The following is a 22,257-nucleotide window of genomic DNA, read 5'->3' as shown; positions in this document are numbered from 1 at the left end:
GGCTATCATGCACGCACAAATAGTTCACTCAAAACTCCTAGCTCCTTGACCAAATGCAGATTAATGTCTTCGAGCTAATGGGTTTGTTTTGGCTGTTTACTTACCTCTCTGTATGCCAATGAGGCAGGCACAAAGCCCAGGATATATAAGCATGTATTTACAATTCTGGACTTGGGGTAATGCTTCCATCAGTTGTCCCTAGCCCGAGATTCCTCATCAACAGCTGTTTGCCAGCGACCTGCCTTCAGAGTGGTGTGAGGACTTGTGGAAGGCAATATTCCATATGTTCGCCACCTTGATGTTCTAGAGATCCAAGTCAAATGTGTACCACCAACTGCTTAATCCAGATTCTAATGCAAGAGGCCTTGACAAAGGCTTATAGCTATTCTGCCTGCAAAATGCTAAGTGATGGGTCAGTTTGTTCCGTGAGGTAAAGTGCCTAAGAAAGGGAGTAATAGAAATGAAAACTGAACCATAGGCAGATGATTCTTCTCCTTAAATGCTGTTTTTGGATTGTAACTTGCATCATTATTATCCATCTTTTTTGAGATTTGGATATTTTCTCTCTATAAAACTCCTGAATTTGCTGACTTGAGAGAGCAGCAGCAACGAAATGCTGCAGTTTCCTTTTAGTGCCCTTGTTGTATATACCCTGCACATGACATCCAGTAAATAAGGCAGCATTGCTGTCTCCAGAGACATGTTGGAGTCGAAATGTCTGAAAGATTAACAGTTGCTTCAGGCTAGATGCATTTGCATCTGCCCCAAACTTCCATACTTGTTCCAGCTCAACGATGCATCTGCATGGCAGCAGTAGCTTACGCATGTGCACTTTACTTCTTATGCCTATTTTGGGGGGCCTCCAGTTCCCAATTGTACCACTCACATTTTAATAATTAAGCATAAATGACAAGCTTGTCAAGTAATTTTTTTTTTACACTAACTTTCTTCCTTCCTCTTTGGTATCTTATTTGAGCTATAGTTCTATAGACACTGGGCACCCTGCCTTATCTTGCACCAGTGTTAATTTTTTATCCATGTGCTCGCATGTCACTCATGATTTAATTACATCTAGATCTTGCCTGAATTACTCTCTTGTAACCCATCCTTATCTATTCACTAACCTCAGTCATTCCACTCATGAGTACCTTGATTGTACAGTAATTCATGGAATGCATTTTTTATAGTGCTGCCGTAGGAGTTGGTTTTTATGGAAACAGTGAAACAAATGATGGAGTCTACCAGCTGACGTACTCCATCTACAATGTCAACCATACGCTTGCTGGAGTTGATAGCTTGGTAAGTCGTGACCTGTTACTACCACACGATGTTACTAATTTGTGGAAAGTGTCATCTTGAAAATGCACATAAGACTATGCAGCAGATTGTTAATCTGCTTCAGTATTTTCACTGCCTGTGGATTGCTTTTGGTCTGTTTTCAATTTTGCAATGAGTATTTAGTTTCAATGATTAATGCGACCTGGTTCCTGTTATTTCAAGATATCCGTTTCTTGATGTGACTTTTGCTCGCAGTTTATTCATTTGAATGTTTTTCAGCCACACCCCTCCGCTAAAAGGGATTTTATACCCCTTGCAGCTTCAATTAGCAGTCGTCAAGTTAAAAGGAAACTCTGTTCCACAGCCATGTCGCTTTTCACCGGGTTTCACAAACTTAAATCCACTCATTTAAGAATCTGCCTGTTGAAGGAAGATTCATTTGCAGTGGTGTGCTGACAACTAAGTTCAGTTCACTTTCTAAGTTCACTTTCTCTTCCCCCTCCTCGCTCCCTCCCTTCCCTCCCCTTACCCTGACCATTTCCCCCCTGCTCGGGTCATGACCCAACTGTGCAGCACCTTGGGACGTCCTCCTGACGTGAAAGGCGCTTTATAAATGGAATCTTGTTGTTGTTGTTGTTGTAATGTGATGTACATGTGTTTTTGTGGTGTTCTACAAGCTTCCGCTATTGTGTCCGAGTCTACATTTAGATATTTCCAGTGTCAAAGTGCATCTTTTGGTGCATTTCAACGAAGTTGGTTTGTTTAGGTGTGTTGTATTTTTTCAAGCTGTGTTTATAATGCAAATTTGACAAGGAATGAATGAAGGAACTACTGAGCATTCCAGGCATTACGTAAGATTGTTTAATTATGCACATTTGTCTCACGGGATCGGAGTTGAGAATTTCTGTTGGGAAAAGCAATTATCCAATCAGTCTGGCTGGTTCACAGAACTAAAAAAAATATTTTTTTTCAGCTCAATAGTTGTCCATTACACATCTGTTTTAAGATTCAAACTATGAAGGAAAATAAGTGAAAGTGAAATCTCAGCAATATCTGGCACCTGAACCTTGACTGGATTTACTCCCAGATTGGAAACGTTTGCAGTTTCTTTAAATGTAATTGTGGTGTTTTGGGAAGATATTTAACATTACTTTTTTTTAAATACATAGGTGGCTGGGACAATGAATCGTATGAAATTTGATCTCAAGCAACACATATCAAGGCTTGATGAGATCTTTGCTGAAAGAATTGAGTTGATTCGGTCGCTGAAATTTATGCAGCAAATGGCAGATTCAATCAGGGCACAACTCTCTGGACTCCCTGTATGGCACAATACGAATTTGAACGTGGCAGAAATAGCTAATAACATTAGCTCCATTGAATATTACAGGTAAGAATTGATGAGCAAAACCCTCACTGAGATGGACAATATTTAAGGTATATGTTAAATGCAAATAATTTCCAATTAATTCATTAATGTCTGATGAATATAATAATAATCCTTGTATTTGATGTTGCGCCTTATCATGACGTTGAGGTGTCTCAAAGCACTTAACAGAATGTACTGCAAAGGAAATTGACTGTATATTATGTGGGTGAAACACAACAGCCAGTTGCGCACAACAGTACCCAAAAAACACGGCATGGTTGCAGATGAATGATAAATGGCAACTAATGCCTCTGTTTTTTCAATGGCCCAAGAATTAAGATTGGTGGGTTCTGAAAGTCATGCAGCTGTTCAACATTTGCTGTTTTTGAAGCAGATGACTGCCAAACAGCTGAACATCACACAGTCAGTTGGTGCTTTGCATCTTGCTCTGATGCACTTCTCTCGGCTGCTCCAGTCCTCTTGATGGCCACTCAGTTTAAAGGCACTTACGTTATCTTTATTCACAAATAATTTATACTTCAAATATCTTTTCTATCTGTTTAAAGCGTTCCTCTTTGACGACGCTTTCAGTCATCTTTCCCCTCCCCACTCTCAGCTCGGGCGTCCATCCAGAACCGTGAGGTGTTTTGAGACGTCCTCCCGACATGAAAGGTGTTATATAAATGTAAATTGTATTGTTTATGGACATGGGCCTTGCAGTTTTAACAATAATGTGTGGTTTCTATGAAAGGTAAAGCACCATTAAAAGCTGCATTGTTGTCCCCAAAACACCAGTAAAAATTCTGAGATTTTATGTAATGGAATTTAATTTATTCAGGCACTAGTAATACCCCTATGTTTGTTGAACAGATGTTTTGTGAATTTTTATTAAGTTGTTGTAGTGATGACAGGACCTCTGATTCTGGTCAGAACTGAACCTTTGTTAAGTGCTCTGGGAATCTCCCCTGAGTGAGGGTTGCTATATGAATGCATGTTGTTGTTGATTGTATTTTGCTGAAGTTAATAGCTAATGGTGTCAACCTTTACCCTGCAGGTGATTCTGCATTTGCTACAGATAGGTTTAGGCGAATAAATAGAACTTCAACAGGATGATATAGATCGCAATCCTTATTCGTTTTAAATTTAAAAATACTTTCACAAGTGATTTGCTTTAAAGAAAAAGAAGCGACACAGTTTAGAATGTGAAAATGTTAAGAGCTGTTAGCATTTTTTACTATTTGCATTTTATATTTTCCTTCCATTCTAGTCCTGTTGCTGCTCTGTTCAGTATTATATTTAGTGATTTTCTAGCCTTGTTTATGTTGTCGTAATCATCAAAATAGTGCAAATAATAATAATAATAATCCTTGCATTTGATATAGCGCTTTTCACGTCGGGAGGACGTCCCAAAGCGCTTCACAGAACACACTGTAAAGTGAATTGACTATATTTGTGGGCGAACGCTGCAGCCAATTGCGCACAGCAATGTCCCACAAACAGTCGTAGATTGAAAATGACCAATTTATTATTGTTTTTGGTTTTGGAGGGATTATTATTAGACTTGTGGAGTAAGGAAACTTGCCCAAGGTTTCGCACTGCCTGGAATTGAACTCAGGTCTCTCGCTTGCAAAGCGAGTGCTCTAACCACTGAGCTACAGGACTCACGCACAGAATTTCCAAAGGCTCCCTATTTCTAAATCTTGTATTATTTCTATTTCTATTCCAAACTAGAAAAAATGTTTGAAAAAGTGTTGTGGACTAATTTGGAAATTTATAGATGTGGTGAAATCTGCTTGTCTTCTGTCAAACTCATTTGAAGGAGATAAGGTGCTCACCTGCACTTTAATGCAGAAATGTAGTTTAGGGTTGGTGGGTTTAGTAGGATGAAATTACTATGTGGTCATTTTAACACGTGATGCCTTATTCACATCTGTGGAGGCACTGTACCTAAGAGTAAGTATTAATCATGGCACATAGAAATCTGTCAAGCTACATTGCCCATTTAGGGCATTTAATCTCTTTGCTGATGTATCTATTGAAAGCCTATACTGCAGTGTTCAAGCACAGGGTGACCAAAAAGTCGTGATAACTACCCGATTATCTAAAAACAAAACAAAAATATAATTTCTTCAAGACATATTAGACATTGCAATGGTATCACAACTTTTTGCTCGCCCTGTATAATACAGAATGTCTTTGTTTTTGAATAGTTTTAGTAATCTTTCTTTTAAAAAGTGAACTTTTTGCTTCATTTTGTATTACAGGTGATAAGGAAGGTGGCATTTTATTAATTTCACAAATAATTTAAGAATGTAACCAGAAAACAGGTTAATGCCATACATGGCTTATATATTTTTTAAATGCATAAATAGGCATGGAATTGGATCATTCAGATGAGAACACCAGAATTTATTTGTGGAATGTAAACTGTAATCTTCATGTAGAAACCTCTGTATAATGAGTGAACTCTAATTTCATCCAAACCAAGCATAAAAGGATGGAGATGGGCCCACTCTGGGCTTTCTGGCTGCTTCATTGTGCTCTCTCTCCTTGTGATCCCCTTAAAAATGTGCCCTTGGTCAGCAAAGTATTACTTACACTGGATGATATAACTGAAAAGCTAGTTTAAAAAAAAGTTACAGCTCAGCAGTTTTCCTTCAATATTTATAGTGCATTTTATTTGAAAATGCATGCTTAAATTTGGAGAAAAACAAGTCACTTTAATTTAAACCAGCATACAGAGGGGAGGCAGGATATTATACTCCTCCTTTTGTAGATATTTGCCTCATGACACGACATCACCCACAACTACTTACTGTAAGTGGATTGTGAAGATCAGATATACCCGGATGTCTTTCGAATTCAGTGTCCTCCTGGGAAACATCCGTTAATTTTAGGAACCAGATTACAAAAAATATTGATTCTGTTTTGAAAGATTCAGTGGAAGACTTGACGTTGAAGAGATGGATTGTCATTCAGTACAAAATCTAAGTGATTTATTTAAAATAAAGGTTGTTTTTGATATATTACACTGTATTCTGAGAACGACTGTCAGGCCTAATGAATGAATTTTAATGCATTTACTACGTTTATATTCACAAATATGTTAATTGCAAATCTTGTGCATGGTTGGTGTCTCAGCTGCAGTCTGAAGATTAATTTGAACAGATGTACCAGGCAGGCCTCGCTAGTTTTGAATGACCTTCAATTTTGTTCAAATCTCAAAGGCATTATTAGAGTGAAACTAATGCATTATGACATTTTAGTCAACTGGGATCAAGAAGGTGGCAACATAACAGGTCTTAAGAGAAAGGTAGGGCAGTAAGGTCAGCAACCAGGTACATTTGAGATTAAAATATTTAGATCTAATTGAACTGGTTGCTCCATTTAAGGATACTGTGTTTAGCCTCCATTCCCATTTAAGATGGAGGTAGATTTCCCTTGGCTGCTTGATTCATTATTTACTTACCCCATTGTGAATTTAGTCCACCTTCAGCCAGGCATGAAGTAAGAGAGTTATATTGTAATCTAATCCATTGGGGGCTAGGGAAGAATATCAAAGAGTGTGGTTCTATCTTATTTCCTGTTGGCTAATCATCAATATATAGAGGCAAGGATGATTATGAGACTCAAATGAACTAACCCTTGTGACAAAGAACGAAAAAGTTCGAAAAAGCAATGGCCGAGGAAGGAAAACATGAACAATAGAGTATGCAGCAGTTAATGATCTCTGTTTTAAGGCATTCATCAAAAGGATCTTGAATTAGTTTCCTGCAGGTTCAGCATTATTTGGTGGGAAGCAGGTTGTCTGCTTTATGTTGAGGTGTTTTGCCTAAAGGGCGTTCCACCACAGCAGCATTTGTTAAATTTGATTACATAGATAATTATGTTCACAGATTTACAGCCATGCTTATGGATGTGACAATAAAAGGCGATTCAGAACAGATTTTATTTCATGAAATTACAAGCTTTCACCGTGTTGACATTTTGAAGCTCCATTAACTGTGCTTGAAATTTGAAACTGCTTAACTAAATAGGCAGTAAGTGATCAAATTGAGGTAATTAGGATTTTGAAGTGTTGTAAATCACATACTGGGAAGCACTTTCCTAGGTTTGGGATTAGTGATAACCAGGTTACAAGGTACTAAGTTGCTTTAGGAATGTCGAAAGATTCCTGTTGTATCACATCTTGGAGTTTCACGAGAAACAATGTGAATATTGCAATTACGTGCATGTGAATATCTCACTCTGAATGTTGTTCCAGGTGGCTGTCTTATCTCCTTTTACTTATCGTCGATCTCATCATCTGCCTTGTGTCATTTCTGGGCCTGGCCAAGCGATCCCGGTGGCTTCTTACCACGTGAGTATTGTCAGGTTAAAGAATTAATTATTGGATCCTGCTATCCTTCTTTATGCAAAGAGCTTCCTTTGACTACAAATCAGCTTTGTGTATGTTAAAATTGAGATTGATGTCTTGAGTGGAGATATAGAGGGTTGGCCAGGGATCCATTCAGGTTCCTACTATTTACCAACCAAATTTCCATAAAAGAAAATATTAAATAAAGGAAATCAAGACACCAGGCAAAACCTTTGATGTCCTGAGTGTTACCATTGTTTTGTTAGCAGCAACCCAGGGTTCTTTTCATATTGTTAAAACAGACATTAGTTTTAAACAAATTTGCTTAGTTAAAATCACTAATCCCAAAGACTTTTGAATTGTTTATAAACAGGAGACATCTGCTGATCATGGCAATGCACTTAATGTAGTGCAGCAACTTTGGACAACAGACTTGCAAGTCCTGCAAATTGTAGTCTGCCTTTAGATTTGATATCCGCACCCTTGAAAGATATAATCATCAAAATGGGACCACGCTGAGCAGTTTGACTTCTCTAGCAGTAGACATCAAGTGCATTGCCATGATCAGCAGATGTCTCCTGTTTATAAACAGAAAAAAAAGAGTTTTCAATTCAAAGAACTTATTTAGACTAAGTTTAGTGATCTGAAGTCAGCACATTTGTTTTAACAATACAAAATTGAAGATTTGTCAGTTGAAGAAGTAGCTTTTATTTTAACAGAGCAAATTGTGGCTTAGGCATGTTCTTGTGCTGTGATTTCACGATAAACGTTATTATCAGCTTTGAAACTCCCAAGATATTTCATGTAAGCTTAAATATTGTAAATAAGAACATAAGAAACAGGAGAAGGAGTAGGCCATTTGGGCCCCCGAGCCTGCCCCGCCATTTAATAAGATCATGGCTGATCTACTAACCTAATTCCATTTATCCGCCCTGTCCCCATATCCCTTAATCCCTTTAGTTTTTTAAAAATCTATTGATCTCAGTCTTGAATATATTCAATGACTGAGCATCCACAGTCTCCTGAGACTATGACCCCTAGTTTTAGATTCTCCAACCAGGGGAAACAGTCTCACATTATCTACCCTGCCAAGACCCTTAAGAGTCTTAAAGGTTTCTATAAGATCACTTCTGAATCTTATATATTCTAGAGAATATAGGCCTAGTCTACTCAACCTCTCCTTGTAGGTCAAACCCCTCATCCCAGGAACCAACCTAGTAAAGCTATGTTGCACTAAGGCAAGTATATCCTTTCTTAGATAAGGAGACCAAAACTGCACACAATATTCCAGGTGCAGTCTCACAAAGGCCCTATACAATTGCAGCAAGACTTCCCTACTCTTGTACTCTAACCCATTTACGATAAATGCTAATATGCTATTAGCCTTCCTAATTGTTTGCTGTACCTGCATACTAACTTTCTGTGATTGGTGTACAAGGCCACCTAAATCCCTCTGAATACTCACACTATCTAGTCTCGCCCCCCTTAGAAAATAATCTCCTTTTCTATTTTTTCTACCTAAGTGAATAACTTCACACTTCCCCATATTATACTCCCATCTGCTACCTTCTTGCCCACTCACTCAACCGTCTATGTCCCTTTGCATCCTCCTTGAGTCTTCCTCACAGCTTACTGTCCTACCTAGCTTTGTATCGTCCGGAAATTTAGATACATTAATCTAAATTTCCTCATTTCCTCATCTAAGTCATTGATGTAGACTGTAAACAATTGGGGCCCAAGCACTGATCCTTGCGGCACTCCACTAGTCACAACCTGCCAATCTGAGAAGGACCTGTTTGTCCCTACTCTCTGTTTTCTATCTGTTAACTACTCTTCGATCCATGGTAATATATTATCCTTAATTCCATGAGCCCAATCTTTATTTATCAACCTTTATGCGGCACCTTGTCGAATGCACAAATATTTTGTGCACACTGAATGCCATTTTAACTCTCTGAAATGGAAATGTGAATTTTAATTTTTGGAATAGAGGTCTTTTGTCACGTGTGGAATATTGCTCATATACTACAGAACGTACATGTACTGACATTGATTCACTCTAAAATAACCCACATTTTTTCATCTAAGTGCTTGTGAATTGGTTCATTGAGTTTAAGATAATAATAAGGTTCACTAAACTTCCTTTTTTTCCTAGAATGATTGTCTTCGGGGCCTTGACTCTAATCCTTAGCTGGTGCTCTCTGGGAATAGACACAGCCACAGCTGTGGTAAGTAAAAAAAATGCTATGTTTTTTAATTGCTGAATATTAGTTAGGAAACTTCCCTACGGTTTTGTCCTGACTGGAAATTGAACCTGGGTCGTCTTCCTTGCAAGGCAAGTGCTCTAACCAATATGTTACAGGACTCCACTGTTGGATTTATATAGTGCTTTCATGACAGGAGAACATTCCAAGGCACTGGTAGTTTGAGGGTTGCACCCGAGCTGGAGGTTGGATTCGGGAGGAGCAGGAGGCGAGGGGAGGGGTGAGATGAGGTTCAAGCCCCAAGCCAGGTCTTTGAGCCTATAGTCTTGGCTGATTCTCCAATACAGTGCTAGTGAAGTACTGTTTTGAAGGCACCATTTTTCAGATGAAATGTTAAACTGGACTGTCTCGTCTGTCTGTTCAGACGAATGTTAAAGATCCCATTGCACTTTTTGGAAGAAAAAGGGGCTTTCTCGCAGTCTTCTGGCCAACTATCCCCAAAATAAAAAAAAGTCACCCACTTATTTGTGGGACATTGCTTTCCTATGAATTTCCTACATATACAGTCACTACACTTTACAGAAAAACTCTGAAGTGCTTTGAGGTGTTTTGATATAAGGCACCGAGCAAATGCAACGATTTATTTTGAAATGCTTTTCTTTACACTTTAGTATCCCTTTAACTTAGTTTGAATAAGATTGTACTATTGATCACGGTTCCCTTGAGTGAGTCAAATAGCGTACATTATTTGCTTGTACAGAATTAATTTTGATCTTCATTATTGTTTTACAGATAGTTTGGACAGTTATTCACACTGAATAGTATTCATTATAGCTGAATTCATTTCCAGAACCGTTTATGTGAAAATTAAATTGCTCAAATAAAAGTGCATTTCAGACTGAAATCTAGGTCATTTCTAGCAAGGAGGGACTTTATGTGCCTCATATCATAAGACTGTATTTGCACTGGAAAACTGTTTCCAGTTGAAATGTCTGTACAATAATCTGAACTGTGGAATTATTCTTTGGGAAAATCCTGGAGTAATTATTTTCCGTGGCAACTAAACAAGCTTTAGTTTGTTGGATTTCTGTACATACATAACAAAATACAATTCGGGTGGATGTTTCAATTCTATTTTAACCCTCTTTCCACTGTCTACTTGTGTGTGACATTTGCATACGCACATGGTGCTTTTTCTCCCCCCTCCTTTCTCCCAGATAGTGTGAAAGAAGCTTGTGTGGTCAGGGTAATTTGTTGTAGGAATGGAAGCATTCTAGTTAAATTAATGAATGTTGCGACAGAATACCTTCTTAGTATTCCTTTGTTATGTCCTTGAAAGAACTGTCAGAATACCCTCTGTTTAATTATTTCAGTGATTGGTTTGAGGAGCAGAACTCTTTTAAAACTATAAAATACTACAGAAAACAGTGTAAGAGGATGTACTTCACTCAACTTAAATTCAAGATTGTAGTGATGAGCTTTTGCAGAGTATGTTTCCAGATTATTTAGGTTTTTTTGATGTTATAATTGAAGATATGTGCAGTCAGCAATCTAATGGTAACAATGAACTATTAGCAGGGCTCAGTAAGCAGTTGATTTATTCTAGATCCTTTTTAACACTGGGGGTATTTTCATTAATTGATGATAACTACTGAAAAACTATTTCAGTTAATGATTGGCAAATAACTGGCCAGTTTAGTTACCGACTTCTGAGCATCCACACTCGCTAGGATCCACTGCGTGATTGTAGAGGGAATATTTTTGTTTTTTTCTCCCCATGTTCATACACAACCCTGTTAGATGGTATCCTCTGCTGAAACATTTAAGAAAACTATTGCCAGCAGCTGAAATCTGCCGAGGCCAAATTTTAGGGATTGAATGTTGCCTTCCCCCAAAGATCTGCAAAGTGGATTATTAGGTGATGCTATTGTGCTGTTTGCAGGAACAGATGTGTCGAGTCTTTTCATTGAATGACTGATGAATCCTTTCCCTTCCCTGCTTCATTGAACTCGCCTTTCCATAATTCTTTCCCCACCTTTTGTTTTGTTTAAAGGACTATTTCCACAAAGCTGTTGAATCTGATTTGATGGTTAGGATTAACCCTTTGAGTCCTGATGATATTTGCAACCTTTTTACAAATGAACACATTTCCTGCACATCAGTTTTTACAATTTGGACACCAAGATTATGTAAATGTTAATTAAATTATTATTAGAGGTTTTCTGATATTCATTGTAGATTGTACACGGATGGTGATTATTACAGAAATCGGCTTTTAAACATCTTTGGTTTTACTTCTAAAATCTGATTAAGGCTGCAAATCGGATCCCATTTTACAGGCGTAATTACCATTCTTGACAAGTGAGATGCTAATTAAGCTGGCTACTAATTTAATTGCATCCTAATTGGTTTCAATGAGAGCTGACTTGATCGTGTTAACTGAAGTCATCGACTACAGTGTGTTGTATTGCTTTGTTCAGTATGAATTGGCCTTGTCTCGTCTCAACCCTAGGTCAGATAAGCTAAATAACTTTGTACCTATGCTTGTGATTTTAATGCCTAAATCTGTGCATTTTGTACAATTACTGGACTAACGATGTTAGACCATTTTGACAAGTTTTCTCCAAGGCGTTGGCTTTACCTCAATCCATATTATACTGTATTTCATAATAAATTTCTCATCTTTTTATTTTTTTCTTCCTACAAAAACAGTCTTTAAAGTTTTCTATTAAGGACTGTTTTTCCACATAATCAACATTTTTTCTATCTGCTTGTGTTGCAGGGCGTCAGTGATTTCTGTGTATCTCCAGACAAATTTATCATGAACCTGACCCAGAACAAAGTCAGCTCAGGTGAACTAGAAATGTTATCAAAGATACACTTTAAGACATGGGTCTCTGCACTTGTCTCTAAAGGTTAACCACTCTTTCTATATCCCTTTTCATACCCCACCCCCTTTCACAAAGCTGGAAATAAAGTGAGATACAGTTCCATGGATACTCATGGTGCACCAATGCCTTGTCATTCTCCTTTCCCCATTTCCTGACAGTATTGTTATGATTAATTTGCAAGTGCTTTGAGAATACCCCAATCGAATGCCCACTGTTTAAAGGATGCGAGAGATTAGATTATACTGGCTTCACCATAAATTGAGTATTGTACTGCAGCTAGCGTGGAAAGTTATGGATTCACTGACTGCCACTTGACCGCTTGATTATTTTTATTACAGAAGTGGTGCATTACTATCTGTATTGCAGCCAGAGTCTGACCAACCCATTCCAGCAGGTATGAAACGTTTTTATATATGACAGATGGCAGATGTGTCATGACGCCATTCCAACCAGTTTCAAGTTGAGTCCACGGGTTATCTGAACCTCAGTATCAGTTGCATTTAGTTCCCCCTGGTTCTGCAGCTGATGTTTGATCACAAATGTAGACTATCAACTGCAACCCCCTGGCTATTGACGTTAGACTCTTCTGGATAACCAGATATTAACATAGTAATAAACTCTCTTTTAAAATGCTAGACTTTTGACCAAGCTACTTGATTACTTACACTGATATAATATAAGCTGTATTTTTGTTTCTATTTCCATAGACTCTATCAGTTTTTCAGCGATCATTGACCACTATGCAGTTCCAGATCCAAGGAATGCTGCACATTGCAGTTCCAATATTTCCAATGGCACAGGTAAGGAGTCCAATTCAGTTTTGCCACCTTCCTTTCTACAAGTCAAGAGTCTGCTGTTCAGTTTCATTGCTACGATTTCACTCGCTCTTTTTACTTCACAGAAAGATCTGCTTCAGATACAGCAGTTGCTAAATCAATCTGAATCCAATTTGCACCAGCTCACTGCACTTCTTGACTGCCGTGGACTGCACAAGGTAATTATTTACTGAGGAAACCAACGTCTGTGTCTCGGTTCACAACTGGGTTTAAGTTGTAAGTGAAGATGTTTGTACTGTTCTAGCTAATTGAGATGATTTAAATGCCACTGATCCACTTTAGTGTACTACAGTTGGTCAACATTTGCTGTTGGCGCTTTGTCCACAATACATACAGTCAATTAATTTTACAGTATACTCTGAAGCGCTTTGAGAAGTCTCAAAGATGTGATAAGGCGCTTTATAAAATTCAAGGATTATTATATTATTAACTGCATGGTGTGTCATGCCAGTGTCCCACAGCTAAACATCTGCAACACTGCTGCAACTAATGGATCACATAACGTGCAACGATATCTGATGCATGGTGACACGAATGTGTGCTACATCATATACTGTCGTGGTTTCCATGTAAAAATAGCCATGTGCCCAAAAATCTGGTACATGATTACTGTGCCTCACTTTACTGGATTTAATGCAGAATTGGAACAGCAGAAGAATACGTGTAGCTGAGGGGACTTATTGCATTATTCTCTTTGTTCCTGTTTAGGACTATCTGGATGCTTTGATTGGTGTATGTTATGATGGCGTTGAGGGATTACTGTACCTCTCACTGTTTTCAATCCTTGCTGCAGTTTCATTCTGTGCATTGATCTGTGCTATATCTCGTGCGTGGAAACACATCGCAAACAGGCAAGTGTTGCAAAAGTTTGATCTTTATAGTTATGGTTTGCATGGCAATGCAGAAGAAAATGTTTTACAAAGATAATATATAGCTCTCCATTGACCAGGCAACTATAAAAATGTCTGCCTTCAGACACGCCAGGTTACAGAATGCACTATATAGTTCTCCTCCAGGGTATCATCCACTTTTTTGCCCCTTTGTTGAGAGGGACAGTTCAACCGTATCACCTAACTTATATTTACGCACGTGATGTCCTTTGTGGAATGAAAATCATGGCGAAAATATGAATAGTACTTCTTTGAAAATGTGTCACTCATTCCCAATACAAAATTACATTTGTAAAGCGTCTTTCACATCGGGAAGACGTCCCAAGGCGCTGAGCAGTCTAGGATTAGGACCCGAGCGGGGTGGGTGGTTGGGACCAGGCAAGGTGGAGGGCAGAGAGGGTGGCCAAAGGCACGATCGAAGAGGAGGTCTTGAGGCATACTCTGACGGAGGCAAGGGAGCGAAATGAAGGGAATGAGGGATGGAGTTCCAGAGGTTGGGGAAAGAGGGGCTGAGGGTCTGACCGCTGATGGTGGGACGGGCCGTGTGGGGAACATGGTGCAGGTCGGAGCCTGTTGAGTGGAGGGAGCGGGTAATAAGGGGTTACCAAATGTTTCATTTGTCCTAAATTAAAGCTCTCCCTTGTTGTGGAAATCTCTCCCTCGTTGTGGAAATCTCTTTGCATATTTTGGAATGATTTGGGTTTGCACAGGCTCCACATTTTTCTGTTGCAACTGCTGCACTTGTCACTGAGGATTGCTTTGTGTTCCAGAGATCGGGATTATGACGACATAGATGAGGCCGATCCTTTTAATCCTCAGGCTCGGCGTATTGCAGCCCACAACCCAGCCCGAGGCCAGCTGCGCAGTTTCTGCAGTTTCAGCAGTAGTTTGGGGAGTCAGACTAGCCTTCAGCCGCCTGCAACAACAGCAATAGTTCAACCAACTTCCACAGCACCTGCACCTGAGTATATGTAAGTCCAATAACAGGGGTTCTAAGTGCACTTTTGTCTCAACTCAAGGCACTTTATTTCATTGTTTAACACAGCTGTGACATTATGCTTTAATAATACTCTCAGAAATAAATTCACAGGAGGGGCAATGTTGAAACGTTCTCCTTACTGTTTAAGTTTATTTAACGATGTTTGCTAATAATGTGCAGTAATTGGTCTGCTCACAAAATTATGACAACCATCAGCTCAAATCTAAACTGCTACCTACCAAAGGAAAAATCGTTGCACACTTAAGCAATTAAATAATTATTCTAGTAAAGGCTGTTGCTCCAGTAGAATGGGCCCTGAGCAGCAACTGAATGCCATAGTAGTGTAGTATCATTGGTATCACTGAATTTGTGCTTAAAAATTTTGAAATTAAATATCTGAACAAAGTAACCTGGTGGGAATTAATTCCTGTATAAACGTTCAGAATGGATTGTTACAGGAACCAAACTTTCCTGAATGTTTCGCCACACAACGTTTAAAAAGTGGTGCAAATTAGTGGTAACCACTGTGATAATGTCCTTTCTCCTGTTGCAGGAATAATACTGTGCTGTTTGGTGGGAATCCTCGCTATGAAAATGTTCCATTGATTGGAAGAAATTCTCCACCACCTTCGGTACGTTGGGCATCTCAAGGAAATTCATTTTTATGATGAGTCTTTATATGTTTCCTTCCTTCCACTTTTTTCCCCCCCATTTCTTCCTTGGTCCTGAAAACTGGCTCTGTTTGGCTTTTCTAATTCTGACAAAATCCACAGCACACTTCTGCATTGAAGAATTATATATTTTCTTTTGTATCTGAGCAATTGATGTGTAAAATTGACCTTCTGAGTGAGCATCAAAATACTGAAGCCATAAGATATTTAATTCTGTTAGATATTCTGCAAAGGATCCCTTTAACAGTAGCAGCGTTGTGGATTTTTGTAGACTGATTGTATGCCTGAAGGTTCCTTTTATAAAATTTAAATTTATGTTCAGTCTGTTGCACAGATATACCATAACAATTTGTTTCTATAAACATACAAATAATTTACCAGACAGATCGAAAGGATCATCTTTGCTTCCCTCTTCAAGATCTACAGCAAAATAACGACCGGAACTGATCCGAACAGAACATATTATATCTGGCTTGGTTTTAAAACTTGAACTACTAAATTAGAACCACAGTCTTAAAAATGTTTGAAATGCACTTCTAAATTATAAACTCTTTAATGTGATTAGTTCAGTCGGTACAGGGCTATACATTTTGTGCTATGATACGCAACCTGATGGGTTTAGTTTCAATTTATGTTGGAATTATTATATATTTTTAAAGCAAATAAACATTTCTGAACATGCAGTAATTCAAGGGTGGAGAGGAGAAAGTTATTTGATGCTGGATTTCCCCAACTGCAGTGGGAATATGTTTTTGTTTTAAAAGCTATGAGCAAGTTTTTTAAATTAACATTTAGTTTTACTACTAGTAAGTAGATGTGAGCTTTGAAGTGATCCTCAAAAGTGGAATAACAATTCACTCAAACTAAAGCTGTTTTTTTGTTGCTGGCTGTAAAAACCAATATTTAATTTTTGTGTTTTTTGTCTGAGTTTTGGAGCTGAAATAAGAATGATTTCAACAGTAAGTTTTCAACATTTGTGAATTTATTTGGCTGTTGTACCACCTTGTATTTCATTTCATCTAGTTGCTTGTTTTTTTATATCATTGTTTTTGTGCTGTTTATTTCATTGTTATTTGATGAACTCTTACTTGTTACTAGACAGTAATAAGCAAAATGTTTGGTTTCAGCATGCACTGTTTATTTGGCTTTGGGGCCATTATAAGTTTTAGTTTTCACTCGATTTCATTGTTTTCAAAACCAGTTGTCACATTGTTAACAAAGGGTGAGCCTGGGAAGAGATAAGAATGGGTCTTAAGTAGACATCAGATTTTCTGGAACATCACTTTCAAGTATAACAGAGAGTATATTTGTTTATTAGTCATTTTAGACCAAAATATCTACGCTTCACTGACCTGCAATACATTGGGTGAACTTCAGAAATCTCCTGCGGCTATTTATAGAGCTCAAACAATCTGCTATTATTGGATAATTTTCCAGTACAAATAGCGATGGTTAAACTGTAAAATCACACAGCTGCAATAGTGCACCATAATTAACTATACTAGATGCTCGTAATACATATTGTGGGCACTTGCAAATTACAATATTTCAATTACGCAATGCTGATTTGTCCTATAGAACATTGCTTTCCACTAGCCATTATTACTATAGGAGATTTATGGCTGAGATTATGTTTGCCTTCCAGATTGCAGAATTCAAAGAAAACCATAGCTAAAATGAGCACTACACCATTGAAACAAAGCTATACCAACTGGTCTTGAAAAAAAATACATGTGCAAAAGTGAGGCTTTGAAAATGCCCCTTTAAAAAGTAGCATGTCTGAATGGAACATGTTGCTCCTCCCTATTTTGTATTTGCACATTTATTTATGTTCAGGTTGGTATTTTGAAAGTTTTAATTTTTTATTGTATGCCCCACTGAGGGCTTCTAGTTTTCTTGTGTCATTGATCTGGAATGAGTTCAAATGGGTCATAGACCTGGGTCCTTCATAAGGTCATATGGTGGTGTCCCAAATGCTTGCCCTTTGTTGAAATCTCAGCAGTTGGCAAAGCCATGACCTGAATTGCAATATCTCATGCAATGGCAATAGTTACTTGCACATCTGCTTATCAGACTGCCCAGCTTTTGTGTCAGAGAACAGGTACGTTCAGAGAATGTACGTTCAGACAAATGTGCTTGTCATTGTTTTTGTAGATTACGGTTTCCCTGAAATTGTAACCATTTCTTGTAATTTTATTTCTTTCTGAGTCTTCGATTTATCAATATGTTGAAATGAATTGTTCCTCGTCCAACTTTTTTTTGTTTCCTTTCCAGTACTCACCTAGTATGAGAGCAACCTACCTTGCAGTGACTGAAGAACCTGCCAGACATCATCACGGGAATGAATTTCCTGTTTAATATTCCTCAACAACTGAATTTAAGATTCCTTAAAGCCAAAAGCCTTGCTGTACTAAGACATTCACTGGCTAAAACGTTCTCATTCCCTTGAAGATTACTGTGAAGTTATGTTGACCATATGGGAGCAATGTTGAACTGCTGAATATCAATCAATACCAGTTCTCTCATTTCTCTCAAATGTTGTTGTGCAAAATGATTGTTACACTGAATGCTTGAGTCATACCTGAAATTGTTGCATTGTTTTATTGTAGCATTCTAACTGGAGGTTTGACATAAACATGATATATGCCGAATCATAGATTTCAGTGGTTAACATTAGCATCTGAGATGATGAGTGCCTTGAAAAGCAGGCGGATTTGAAAAACTGTATGAATTTATCTTCCAGCAAAATCCCCAGTGCCTACCTCCCAGTTAAGTTTGATTCCAAGGCTGCTTATTCTGTGCAGCTTTGCCATTATTTGGAATAAAATTCAGTTGGCCAAGCTAGTCAATGGAATACTATAACGTGGTGAGCTTCTTCATGTCCAAGAAGAAAAACCTGGTCAGTTCATCTCCTTTGTGGTTTGGCTCCTTTGCACAGTTTGAAAAATAGGGTTCATTGATGCAGCAATCTGTCTATCTGATGAGGATGATCACATTCTTCCAATCAAAGGAAACTGGTAAGAGTCTGCAACAGTGAGTGAAAAATCAGAGCTGAAGCTTTATGTATTTTTTGCGGGGGAAGTTTTCTGTTGAGTTCTCAGAATTTGTCCTGGTCTTTATTTAGTTTGAATTTAAGTGTTTGTTTCAGTTGTATATGGAGATGATTACTTACAATTCCTTACCCATTGCCCAGTGAAAAGGTCTTGGATACTGTGCAATAAACATCAGTCTTATTTTGTAACCCAAATACTCTTACTGTGAGTCGATCTGCAACCACATTAGACTTTTATCCCCCTTCTTTCAGCAGTTATGGATGAGCTTCTGATAGATGTCTGCAGGTTCCCAAATCAAATGTCTGGTTTGGAGGGGGGTGGAAGGGAAGTGGCAGGGCTGACTATTAAAAGTTAATCTATGTTCCCATCTCTAATTCAGCTAGATATGTGCGCTTCTGGGCATTGGTTGAGGATAGGATTGGGCTTGATTGCAATGCTGCCTGCAATGTCTTCTCCCATAATTGAATAGCCTCTTAACCCTCGTTGACAAAACTCACACATAATGAATAATACCGAGGTACCAAAGGGCAAAACTGGGATCCAAAGAACCATATCCTAGCAAAAGGAAACATAAATGCTGACAGAAGGTGCATGAGCAAAATGGGTAAAAATGAGAGTTGTCAAGTCTTCCGTGGGTTACTTTCCAGAGGAATGAAGAATTCCATCTGCTGAAACAGGAGAGTAAAGGAATGCTTAAACACCATCTTGCCCACACAGTCAATCTTAATTTTACAGCAAAAGATGCCTTTTAAGTGTCGGCATGAAATATTGTCCTCTTGATCTATACAGCACTTAAGAAAATGTAATTTTGCTAGCATACGGCATGTTATATATTCTATTTCAAGACCTGCCTTAGGTGGTCCTACTGATGCATCTTTTACAACTGAAATTAGTCTTCCCTTTTCCTTCCCCCAACTATGGTGAGAATCAAATCTTTATTACAATACATTATCTTTTCTAATTTAAAAAAAAGCTGAAAATCCACAACAGTTTCATTGGTATCTGAAAGAGAAAGAAATGCTGTGTTAAACAGCATCCTTCATTGAACTGATCTGATGTAGGTTTCAGCCTAACACATCAATGTCATTTCTTTTTTCTTATAAGGAAAAAGCAGCAGATGAGTTCTTATTTCGGGTTTCCAATATTTTTGTATTTCACTGGTTTAGTAAATTGACTTGACGCAAAGAAAATGACTTTCATTTGAGTATTGTTGCACGTTCAGACATCTGTTTTAATAATTGACCAAAATGTCACAAATACCTGAGCAGTTATGTTTCAGAAGGAATATTCTGTAGACCTGATTGTTGACAAACCAACAAAAATTAATGGTGCCCTTTTAAAATTCTCTACTAAACAAAGTGTAGCTATTTTTGGTTTACCTCCTTGAAACCAGTTTCTTACAGTGTATTTTTTTTAAAGATTAATCTGATCAGACAGTACAGTACAATGTTTTTTCCAGAAAATAATACCCATTTGTTCTACAGCGCTTTTTATAGGCAAAATAAATTATTGCTGAATTAAAAACAGCCAAATCATCAATGTAGAAGATTTAGTGGCAATTTCAAATTCAAGAAGGTAAAAATATTTTCAAAAATAACTTGCTTGTTTTCAAAAGACGTGAAGAAATTATGTGGAATCTGTTGTGAGACGTTTAAGTGCCAGATTGATTCACACCAACTAAATTAGCTACTTTATGGTGAATAACTTGTATAATTCAATTTGTTAGGAAGGTTTACAAATCCTAACCAATCTGATCTATGGGGACATGTGCAATGGACCAGCTTCCAAATCTTTAGAATGAAAAGGGAATTGGCTGTGGTTTGACTTTGTTAAAAAAGCAAGCCTGTTTCATGTGTTTTATCCATTCCGAGATAGTAGTTCTTTTCTGTCCCAATTTCATGAATGCCAATTACCTACATAAACAAATGCTCCTTTGGAAAAAATGACTCTTACCAGCCAATGGAGAGATCAGCTGTAAGTTTTAAGAGTGCCAAGGAAGCAAGCTGAACTCAAGCCAATCAACTGTAATAGTCATCATGTTCCCTTATGGCATGTCTCATCATGTTTAAAATGTTCATCTGTAATTTTATTAGTCAGTGTCACATGTGACTACAACTAACACTGCATTAAATTGTATTAATCTTTTGTTTTTTGTTCTATCGTAGTGGTGCTTGTAACAATTAAATGCATGAAACTACTTGTACCAACAAAATGCAAGTGGGGTTACTATCTGCTTTTAACATACTGCCCAGATATGAGAGTGAGAACTTATTTCAAAGTGGTTACCATTTTACCTAGTTGGCCTGCCCATGGTTAAAGGTTAGAAATAGAGATTGTTGAAGGATAAGTGAAGTATTGATACAACTATTTGGTTTGTACATTGAAAAGTAAGGCATTAACCCAGTTTGTTCGTATACCAGTAGCTAATAGACTTACAGAGATGATCACAATTTTTAAAATGTGATTCACAGTGAAATAGAACTTTTAAATGGACACTGTACATATTCCAAATGCTCTAGTTAAGAGTGGCAAAGCACAACTCAATCTTTTTTAAATACAAGATAACCTGCTTTCCTCAAATTGCACTGGGCACAAAAATGTTACACAATAAAGTTTGGGGAGGAAGCTTTGATATCCTCCAGTACTTTTGATATTCTCTGTACAACCCATGACTTTGTGGTGCAACTGTGTCTTGTATTATAGTAATGTTAAGTATCCATCGAGTATGACTAATTAATGGATCCTTTTCACTTCATGTCGGCGTCATGACAGTTTACATCCGGAACTGACCCAAATTGTTTTCTGAACATTAGATACCATTGTGTAACCTATACCTACAATTACCACCCAAAGCTAAACTATTGTAAGGTTTTCTCCATGGATGAAACAATTGATAAGACTGTTGTAGACAAAACAGCAATTAAAAATGACCTTTTTTGAATGCTTTGCTGTATAAGCCATGTCATCAACAAGTGAGGTTGGACTCTTAATTCAAAGAAATTTGCATTTCTTGCAGAATTACACTCGGGCATGTTTTGGTGCATTAATATCTATTAAACACGGCGTATATGACTTGAAGAGTAAAATCTGAGATGTTTGTTTCAAAATGATTCACTCCCCAATGAAATTAATGGAAAGCAAAAATACAGAATACCTCATCATACCAAGATAAAAATTTCAGTGGATTTAATGGTGGAGACAAAACCTCATTACATTTGTCAAACTTCAGTAATGTTTATTAACAAGATTACTGTTCATTTTTGGAGAACATCCAGCTCAGGGATGAGCAGTGGAGGTTGTTCTGCAGTGACTGATATTTTGAGTTAAATTCCAAAATCGGGTGCAGTCACTGATTCACAGTGACAAGACGAGGATCATGTTCCTGCAATTGCACAGCTATTGTTTCAGTGTTAAGACTGCTTTAAATTGTGAATGACTTAAAATGGTTGCTGGCACTGATGAGATTAGCAATATTTAACCTTGGTGTGGTATACTGCTCATTTTATACTGTGTCAGTTATTTAAATTTCAGATTTTTTTAATAGCTCATTTTTTTGTAATTGTATTGAATGATATCATCATGTTCCTGAGGTATTGTGTTTGGGAATATTTGATTTTTTTTAAATCTTCACATCAAAGAAGTAACCATTTTCACAATGAAAATTCATAACTATATACTGAATAAATTATTGATTTTCAAAAGGCTGTTTGTTTTTATTTTCATATCTAA

General features: G+C 37.6%; 1 protein-coding gene across 1 annotated transcript in view; it reads left to right on the top strand.

Moving 5' to 3' along the window:
- The window catches only part of ttyh2 (tweety family member 2), a 33,800-nt gene extending 11,571 nt beyond the window's left edge, over window positions 1-22,229 (top strand). Inside the window, exons 3-14 of the mRNA XM_007888577.2 lie at window positions 1,188-1,299; window positions 2,448-2,668; window positions 6,912-7,007; window positions 9,160-9,232; window positions 11,991-12,060; window positions 12,438-12,493; window positions 12,807-12,899; window positions 13,001-13,093; window positions 13,644-13,786; window positions 14,596-14,796; window positions 15,358-15,436; window positions 17,750-22,229. Of these exons, the coding sequence (XP_007886768.1) occupies window positions 1,188-1,299; window positions 2,448-2,668; window positions 6,912-7,007; window positions 9,160-9,232; window positions 11,991-12,060; window positions 12,438-12,493; window positions 12,807-12,899; window positions 13,001-13,093; window positions 13,644-13,786; window positions 14,596-14,796; window positions 15,358-15,436; window positions 17,750-17,833 (1,321 nt within the window). The 3' untranslated portion in view covers window positions 17,834-22,229. The remainder of the gene's footprint in view (window positions 1-1,187; window positions 1,300-2,447; window positions 2,669-6,911; window positions 7,008-9,159; window positions 9,233-11,990; window positions 12,061-12,437; window positions 12,494-12,806; window positions 12,900-13,000; window positions 13,094-13,643; window positions 13,787-14,595; window positions 14,797-15,357; window positions 15,437-17,749) is intronic.
- Window positions 22,230-22,257: the final 28 nt, after the last annotated feature.

This window comes from Callorhinchus milii, unplaced genomic scaffold (assembly GCF_018977255.1).
Source record: "Callorhinchus milii isolate IMCB2004 unplaced genomic scaffold, IMCB_Cmil_1.0 Scaffold20, whole genome shotgun sequence".
In the NCBI taxonomy this organism is placed as follows: domain Eukaryota; kingdom Metazoa; phylum Chordata; class Chondrichthyes; order Chimaeriformes; family Callorhinchidae; genus Callorhinchus; species Callorhinchus milii.
The sequence above is the reverse complement of the archived record's forward strand: the minus strand, read 5'-3'. Positions and strand labels throughout refer to the sequence as shown.